The sequence below is a fragment of the Panulirus ornatus genome, chromosome 66, assembly GCF_036320965.1.
Source record: "Panulirus ornatus isolate Po-2019 chromosome 66, ASM3632096v1, whole genome shotgun sequence".
Taxonomy (NCBI): Eukaryota; Metazoa; Arthropoda; class Malacostraca; order Decapoda; family Palinuridae; genus Panulirus; species Panulirus ornatus.
Window position 1 is genome coordinate 12,868,278 of NC_092289.1, and position 10,000 is coordinate 12,878,277.

Sequence of the window (10,000 nt, forward strand, 5' to 3'; positions counted from 1 at the left end):
TTCGGGACTGCTGAAGGAATCGACTCCCAGACGATCGTCTGAGCCTTTGATCTGAAGGACCAGCAAGGCAGGAACAGCTAGCCACGCCTTGACCCGCCACCTATGGTTGCGATAGGTCAGAATGACCACAATTGCCCTTGATTGGTCAAAAACACTGATTGTCACGCCCTCACGTGATTGGCTGGAGGAGGCCTATGGTCCGGCCCTCATACTGTCTAACGGGCCAGCCCTGCATCTCTGATGACCTAACCAGGATGGGTGGGCGAACTTTCCCCAGGCATGACTTCGTGGCTGACCCCGGGTCACTTGACCATGGGACCTGAGAAGGAATTAGCGGTCGCTTGCGAGATGCACCGCTAATCTTGGCCACCTGACTTGATGTGTGTGAGATCCCAGGTACACGTGGCACAGGTCGAGGAATCTCTTGGGACCTCCCAGGTCACCACATGGCTTAACTAAGCATATATATATATATATATATATATATATATATATATATATATATATATATATATATATATTTTCCCTGGGGATAGGGGAGAAAGAATACTTCCCACGTACTCCCTGCGTGTCGTAGAAGGCGACTAAAAGGGGAGGGAGCGGGGGGCTGGAAATCCTCCCCTCTCGTTTTTTTTTTTAATTTTCCAAAACAAGGAACAGAGAATTGGGTCAGGTAAAGGCCCAGTCCTCTGTTCTTAACGCTACCTCGCTGATGCGGGAAATGGCGAATAGTTTGAAAAAAAAAAAAAAAAAAAATATATATATATATATATATATATATATATATATATATATATATATATATATATATATATATATATATATAAAGTGCATATGAACGCGCACCTTCATAGAACATCAAACCTCCAACAGCCAGGATCGAACCCAAGTGCACTTTCGTGTAATAATCACATCATCAGGGGAGACACAAGAGAGAAATATAAGTCAGTTGATATACATCGAAGAGACGAAGCTAGGACGCCATTTGGTAAACATGCGATTGTTTACTCATAGGAATATCTTGATCGCGCAAAATTGTGATCCTTTCCAATATATATATATATATATATATATATATATATATATATATATATATATATATATATATATATGTATATATATATATATATATATATATATATATATATATATATATATATATATATATATATATATATATATATATATATATATACTGTCCTATTACCAGACTGAAGTAAAGGCTACAAACTCGTAACTGTCATGGCGACTTGTTCCACTGACCTGGCCCGTCAGGTGTTCGGGGACTCCTGCTCGTTTTATCTTGGTTTAAATCCGGACTTTTTGCTCCAGCAGCACGGGTGAGGCGAGGCGATAGTGTATTATCATATGACCCCTTAATCCCATATTCATGGCTTCCCGCAGCTTCAAGGCTGCGCTACGGTCAGTAGTAGGGACAGGATGGACCTCCTTTGATTAAAGTAAGAATTGTTTTGATGAGACTGTCTGTCCTCTATTTTGTCAACTGATGATGATACAGCCTCGCCAAAGTGACTTCATTCGCGTTACACCTTTTATCAGGTAGAGTCCTGTATCACTGATGATATGTATCTCTCCTGATGATGTGATTATTACACGAAAGTGCACTTGGGAACTTCTCGTGTTTCATTTCCCCGTTGACTCAGGAATATATATATATATATATATATATATATATATATATATATATATATATATATATATATATATATATATCTTCTGTTTCCCCTTTTAGAAACTGAAATACAAGAAGGGGAGGGTTTCCAGCCCCTCGCTTCCGCCCCCTTCAGTCGCCTTGTGCGACACGTTGAAAATACATGGGAAGTTTTCTATCTCCCTATCCACTATCCCATATATATATTTTTTTCTTTTCTTTCATGCTATTCGCCATTTCCCGCGTTAGCGAGGTAGCGTTAAGAACAGAGAACTGGACCTTTGAGGGAATATCGTCACCTGGCCTCTTTCTCTGTTCCTTCTTTTGGAAAATAAAGAAAAAAAAAACGAGGGGAGGATTTCCAGCCCCCCGTTCCCCTCCCTTTTAGTTGTCGTCTTCTACGACACGCAGGGAATACGTGGGAAGTATTCTTTCTCCCCTATCCCCAGGGATAAGCCCATATATATATATATATATATATATATATATATATATATATATATATATATATATATATATATATGTGTGTGTGTGTGTGTGTGTGTGTGTGTGTGTGTGTGTGAATGGAATAGAAATGTCCGAGATGTTTTCCTCGTTTATCAATTCTTACTGAAAGAAACCATTATGGGCGTCGCGTGTCGTTAGGATCAATTTCCATCAACCTGACGTATGAAAGAAAATGCTGAACAAAAGCCATTTGAGTTGAGGCCGAAATGAATTCTTCGAGAGGTTTTGCTTTACTTGCAAAACTAATAAACCTCCTTGGTTTAGCTCTAGGAAGTTTAGTTTGCTGAGCCATTCTCTATTCAGAGTTCCCGTAATAAACAAGTCCATTTCGCACGGGAGTGGGTTCGAAGCCTTGTTTGTCGTCTCGATACTTTTCCATTTATAATCACAGTTCCATTTCATTTCACAGCCTCGATGATTTGTTATACATTCAATATTTCCTTTATTATATGCCGATCAGTTTCCCAGTACCTGAATAGTGTAACTCAGGCTCCGGAAATACTGGTATACGAAACTGATACACCACAATGATGCCGGGAGCTGACTAGGATATCAAGCGAAGCCTTCTGACATATTCCAAACAATGTCATATGATATTAATGGCTTTTGTGAATGCAATATTTCAGATTTATCTTTCATTTCTTTCCAAGACTTGATATTCTAGCTGCAAGGAAAATTTCCGGTATACATAACAGAAAGGTTAATAACTTCTATATATCCGTGACCGAAAGGCCTTCATAATACCGAATGGTAGGAGTTAAAATCCGGTGTGTTCAATTATGGGAATAAAAGGTCAGGATGATTGATTGTGTCAGGTAAAGGTCATTAGACTTCATCAGGCAAAACTACCATGAGTACGGCCAGGAGGAGTGTGCTGATACAAGTCCATGAAGAAGTGTTTCCAGACTCCGTTTGCGCGATTGAAGAATTATCTCTAGGTGAAGGGTGCATATACAGGCCCATCAAAGAACTTCTCGCTTCAAAGGAGTCCATCCTGTCCCTATTACTGAGTGTAGCGCAGCCTTGCAGCTGCAGGAGGCTTAAGGGAGGACATACGTTCTTCTATCTTGTGTGAACTCTGTCTCATTCTGAAGGATAAACCGCCTCTTTGAGACTTACGGTCTTGCCTTTTTTTTTTTTTTTTTGACAAGTATTTAGGTAGCGTGTCCCAATACATCCTGACACACGTTATTTACCTAAATTGATATTCATGAAATTATTCTCAATAGAGCTTAGTTCCTAACACCTTTATAGATAGAATATTCTGTTAATGAAACATGTTTGAAAGAGCCTTGGAGTAATTAATTTTATTCAAAATGCATATATGTCGTTCGAGCGATACCATGTGTTTATCTAATACCAGTGGAAAGTAAATGGGAAAGTGGAAGTATCCCACAAATTTATCGTCCAGCTGAGTTACTCGTACACTCACCATGAACCCCCCTGATATTTCAGGACATTACCTTGCCTCCCTCCCATTCACAGCGCATTATTCTTCTCAGTACGGTAATGTACGTACATGTTCAGGCCCATCTCTTCTGCTTTACCATTCTTTTTCTCTCTATTTTAAGCCTAGACCGTAGATAACCTCGTCATGGACTGCATAATGTCTGTTATCTGTTCTCCCCTTCAACAGCCGCTGGGTTCTGGGTTTGTTGTTCAGCTTGTGCTGTTATGTTTATCCAGCCTCTACGTGCAGGGACGAAATATTTTGAGGCTATTATAGCGAGTGTGTCTGTCGGCCCTCCCATTTGTCACCAGATGCGTAGCCAAAAATTAGGTACTGCGCTATTAAGACTTAGGACATTTGTGATATTAAGGCAATGGAATAAAAGAAAATCATATTCCTTAGGATTTATTATATGCTTACGTTTCCAGCACTTACCATCTCTTTGATTTAGGAAAGTCATACCTGACAACACTCGATTAAACTAAAAACTTTAGACAAACTAAAGCGCTGCGTAGTGGACGTCACGCCATAGACCCTCCTACCGTAACTATGACAGACTTGTGGGATTCAGTGAACATTCCTTTCGATGCGTATTGACAAAAGGTCTTGCGATCTAGATGGCCAGAATGATTTTGAAGTCTACAATCATTTCTAGGACCGGATGGGTGCCCTCAGTTTGATCCCGTTGCATAGAAATCATGTAGATAGTGCTGATCCTTTGTCTGGAAGACTAGATTGATCTTAAAGAATACTGCTCCTTTGACCAGGAGACAGAATACTGATCTTTCAACCAAGGGACGGAATAATGATCCGCCTTCCAGAAGACAGAAATCTAATCCCTTAATCAGGAGATAGAATACTGATATCCTGACGACATACAACACATTGCTGGATGAATGCCATTACTTGATTGGCTGATTGGTATTCCAGATGTCATTAGTCCCTCTTGCGTTTAACTACACTTGCATATCTTTTTCTTTTTTAGTATTCTTCGCGTTCTAATGATTAAACTTGTGGAATTTGTTTATTAAGTTTCAATCAGAACGACGTTTTTTTATAAGATTATACATGAAGATTGGTTATAAACTTAGTGTGTATGTGCGCCATACCCGATCAGATTTAGGATTGGATTCTTTGGGTGCGACTTGTCGCAAGTAGCGAGAAGCTAGAGGAACAACAGGGTGCAGGCCTACCTTGGAATCTGCAGCATCGAAGGAGAATTGTGAAATTGATATTTTTTCTGTCATCACAACGAGTATTCAAGGGAGAATTTCAATGAGATGATCCCAGAAGACATTTAGTCCGGCGACACGTTAAAAAATTCAGGGTAAACGGTCTACGCAGCGCCAAAGAACCACATACTAACATTTTCAGTCAGGTTCACTGAGAGGGTGGGATGTGGCAAAATCCCTCGGGCCAGGGCCACTGGGGGTGCCCGAGGGAGGGGAGATGATACATGCTGATATACAACAATTGATCAAATAGATAAAAAAGGGCTTTACACTTAGATTTTATAGGGATTATTATATTTGTCATCGTTTCTCCCGTTTACGTGGCCTTATACCATCCTTTCGCCAGATCCTGCGTCAGCTCCTGGTGGCCCTGCCATCAGATTAGAACAACTGAGAATATTGCTGCCATAAACACGACAATTCGATACGTGTTCTGGTGACCTTCAGTGTTTGACAAAGACGCTTTGCCTTTGCGACCTTCGTAATTCCCTCTGTGGTACTGCTCGCAGGATAAGCTTAAGTTGCACAATGAATTAGCCGCTGGCAGCAGCAGCAACAAGAAACCCATTTGTCAAGTTCACCCAATATAAAGGCCCCGAAGATCTTCATATGGAGTTATCCTGAGAATATTCATAGGCTTTAAAAAACTGGACCAACTGGAATACACCGTCACTGTGCGTTCGTCTGTCCCCCTCCCCCCTTCCCCCCGTCGTCATGAGCGCATCAACAAGAATAAAAATATCAAAGGAATAACAAAGGGGATAAGAGTGAGTGCTCAAATTACAGAGGTATAAGTTTGTTGAGTATTCCTGGTAAATTATACGGGAGGGTATTGATTGAGAGGGTGAAGGCATGTACAGAGCATCAGATTGGGGAAGAGCAGTGTGGTTTCAGAAGTGGTAGAGGATGTGTGGATCAGGTGTTTGCTTTGAAGAATGTATGTGAGAAATACTTAGAAAAGCAAATGGATTTGTATGTAGCATTTATGGATCTGGAGAAGGCATATGATAGAGTTGATAGAGATGCTCTGTGGAAGGTATTAAGAATATATGGTGTGGGAGGCAAGTTGTTAGAAGCAGTGAAAAGTTTTTATCGAGGATGTAAGACATGTGTACGTGTAGGAAGAGAGGAAAGTGATTGGTTCTCAGTGAATGTAGGTTTGCGGCAGGGGTGTGTGATGTCTCCATGGTTGTTTAATTTGTTTATGGATGGGGTTGTTGGGGAGGTGAATGCAAGAGTTTTGGAAAGAGGGTAAAGTATGAAGTCTGTTGGGGATGAGAGAGCTTGGGAAGTGAGTCAGTTGTTGTTCGCTGAGGATACAGCGCTGGTGGCTGATTCATGTGAGAAACTGCAGAAGCTGGTGACTGAGTTTGGTAAAGTGTGTGAAAGAAGAAAGTTAAGAGTGAATGTGAATAAGAGCAAGGTTATTAGGTACAGTAGGGTTGAGGGTCAAGTCAATTGGGAGGTGAGTTTGAATGGAGAAAAACTGGAGGAAGTGAAGTGTTTTAGATATCTGGGAGTGGATCTCGCAGCGGATGGAACCATGGAAGCGGAAGTGGATCATAGGGTGGGGGAGGGGGCGAAAATTCTGGGAGCCTTGAAGAATGTGTGGAAGTCGAGAACATTATCTCGGAAAGCAAAAATGGGTATGTTTGAAGGAATAGTGGTTCCAACAATGTTATATGGTTGCGAGGCGTGGGCTATGGATAGAGTTGTGCGCAGGAGGATGGATGTGCTGGAAATGAGATGTTTGAGGACAATGTGTGGTGTGAGGTGGTTTGATCGAGTAAGTAACGTAAGGGTAAGAGAGATGTGTGGAAATAAAAAGAGCGTGGTTGAGAGAGCAGAAGAGGGTGTTTTGAAATGGTTTGGGCACATGGAGAGAATGAGTGAGGAAAGATTGACCAAGAGGATATATGTGTCGGAGGTGGAGGGAACGAGAAGAGGGAGACCAAATTTGTGGTGGAAAGATGGAGTGAAAAAGATTTTGTGTGATCGGGGCCTGAACATGCAGGAGGGTGAAAGGAGGGCAAGGAATAGAGTGAATTGGAGCGATGTGGTATACCGGGGTTGACGTGCTGTCAGTGGATTGAATCAAGGCATGTGAAGCGTCTGGGGTAAACCATGGAAAGCTGTGTAGGTATGTATATTTGCGTGTGTGGACGTATGTATATACATGTGTATGGGGGTGGGTTGGGCCATTTCTTTCGTCTGTTTCCTTGCGCTACCTCGCAAAGGCGGGAGACAGCGACAAAGCAAAAAAAAAAAAAAAACTAAAAAAAAAAGAAAAGTAGTCTGCATGAATTGATAGATGAATTTGTGAAGGACCAATGCAGTTGCCTCATCCTATCATCTTATGACTATTTACATGATCTCAGTTTAAACTGAACACTCTGTATAAAGCTGCAATGGCTCGTCTTGCAGCTCACACGCACCATCTGTCACCTCAACATTTCCCGTCTATCTCATCTTTTAATGTCACGAATTCCTCTATTCTTGTTTTCCCCTTTTTGTCTTTCAGATGATTTTTTTTCTGACTAAATGTTGTGTATATGATGCTTCTATATTTACTAAATGTTTTACCTACATTTGCTCAAGTCTTTCCTTGCCCATACTTCTTTGATGCAAGTGTGTATGCATATATGTTAGATGTGTAGACATGGCGAACGTACAGAAAAAAAAATATGCGTAATCTTTCTGTGAACGTGCAACATTTGAATCCTGTTCCATTTGACAAGCACTTCCGCTGTTTGTCGCAATCAGATGCTTTACGCCCAATAAATAGATCATATCTACCCCTTTTGGAAAGTCTTTCAAAAGATAAGATAATAAATGCAACGAATGCATGTGCAAGACTCCCATTATTGAGAGTGCGCTGACATAATAACCGCTTGTGAGAATCCGCTCACTCCCAAATTAATCATGGAACAAGTTCAAGTTAGCGTGAGTTCGGGGATTTTTGTTTTTGTTTTTGTATTTGTTTTCGGCCTGGCATTCACGCGATTGAAAGTTGAGAGAAATGAAGTCACCAAATCAGTGTTATCTGATCTTCCCCCATTGCCACTTGATATCTGCTCTAAATCTGTGTAGTCTTCTTTTTTTTTTTTAATTCATATTCACGTCATAGTGTAAGATTCAGTGAACTTCACTCTCCATTATTAATTCTCTTTTCTCCCCTAAGAGACCCAGATTTTTTAATTTCTTTTTTGAGCTGCAAAAGGAATAATGTAAGTTACCATCGTATGAGGTGTCTTTAATCTGACTTGACCTGTGGGAAAGAAACGCTTTTTTTTTTACTGTTTTTCATTTGATTCTTACTGGAATATTGTTTTGATAACGTATATTGATAACTTCCATAGATTATTGTCAGCAGACTGGCTTTAATACCATGGTATTTTTGTTTTCTTTCGCTGTGACACTCCCAAATGTCCACTTTTTCATGAAACATTTAGGTTGTCCACTGTTAACAATGTGAATTGACCATAAAACACATTTATAAGAGTAAGTAAACTTTACCACACTTTATTTTTCTATCCAATTTACTGGCTTTTTTTTTCTTATTTGCCTCCCGTCAAGTTATATATGTGTGCTGGAGCAAAGCACACGGAGGCACGTCCTCGTGTCTGGCTGCAGATGGATGGGGTGGACTCGGACCTCAGGAAATGGGTGAAAGCTGTGAAGATGCACCAGGTATGGTTCTGTGTAGTCCCCAAGTGCTGTGACATCTCATGAGTGTTTGCGTACCTGCGTTGGAGAAAGATGTTTATCATATTGATGTGGCTTTACACTGTAACTTGGAGTAATATTTTTTTTATTTTTTTTTAGTTTCTGGGTATTTTTTCCCCCTTTTTTTTTTTTTGATTTAGGAGAATTCTGTCAGGACCACGGCATTTCCTGCAATAAACCTGTGTAGAAATCAGTTCTGTTAGATGATATGACAAGAGTCCTAGCCAACACTGAGGCAAATCGATGTTATCGGCAGTCATTCCTGTAATTTGAGTTAACAGAAAATTTCCGTCGATCTCTCACTGTGGTCATCATAGAAAATGAGCCTTCAGTGCAGCGTGAGGGGAATTACTGTACCAGAAATTGGAATCAGAGCAACAACTTTTTGTGACATTAGAGTGAGCACTTTCTTCTACCCTAATGTCCTAATGTTACTGTGCATTAGATGCTGGAAATTTCTGTCGGGTATAAGAGAAAGAATAGCGAATTTCGACCAGAAATTGATAACTCAGCATCGTAATGAAAACGCTCCAGCGACTATGCACTCAGGAAGACATTAGTGTTGGTCTTGATATATCGAAACTGGATACTTGGTAAAGAGGTGCTTATCGAATGTGGGGGGGAGGGGCGTTCTCCCTCTCTCTCTTCCACTCCGCTATTCAGTACACAGTTAATTTACGATACTCATTAATAATAATAATGATTTATATATTGATACAGTTACTCAAACCCTTTCAGTCCCTCGTTAGGAAAAAAAGAATATATATATATATATATATATATATATATATATATATATATATATATATATATATATATATATATATATATATATATTTATACTATTCGCCATCTCCCGCGATAGCGAGGTAGCGTTAAGAACAGAGGACTGGGCCTGTGAGGGAATACCCTCACCTGGCCCCCTTCTCCATTCCTTCTTTTGGAAAATTAGAAAAAAAAAAAAAACGAGAGGGGAGAATTTCCAGCCCCCCGCTCCCTTCCCTTTTAGTCGCCTTCTACGACACGCAGGGAATACGTGGGAAGTATTCTTTCTCCCCTATCCATATATATATATATATATATATATATATATATATATATATATATATATATATATATATATATATATAACTGCTTCATTGATATACACGAGTGGTCTATGAATCATATCAGTTTGTTTCATTGATAAAGACTCCCCCAATTATTGCTATCATCCATTTTTTAAGTTATCAGATGTCATGAACTTAGTATCATTGAAGAAATGATCATAGTTCTCATTATAAACTTACGTTCATTACAACAGTTGTATTTAGTTTTATGGCTCTTTGACTAATATCAGTAACTCAAAACCCGCTAAGGTCTAGAAAATACAATAATTTGAGACTTTCATTATTATCTTGAAGAGATCATAAT

The 10,000-nt window shown here is 39.8% G+C and overlaps 1 protein-coding gene across 4 annotated transcripts in view; it reads left to right on the forward strand.

Moving 5' to 3' along the window:
- Positions 1-10,000, forward strand: part of LOC139746768 (sodium- and chloride-dependent glycine transporter 1-like) — a 457,242-nt gene that overhangs the window by 282,782 nt on the left and 164,460 nt on the right. The window contains exon 2 of one of the 4 annotated variants that reach the window (XM_071658277.1): positions 8,438-8,551. The exons of the other annotated variants lie outside the window; for them this stretch is intronic. Coding sequence (XP_071514378.1) covers positions 8,438-8,551 — 114 coding nt within the window. The remainder of the gene's footprint in view (positions 1-8,437; positions 8,552-10,000) is intronic. 4 annotated transcript variants of the gene reach the window in all.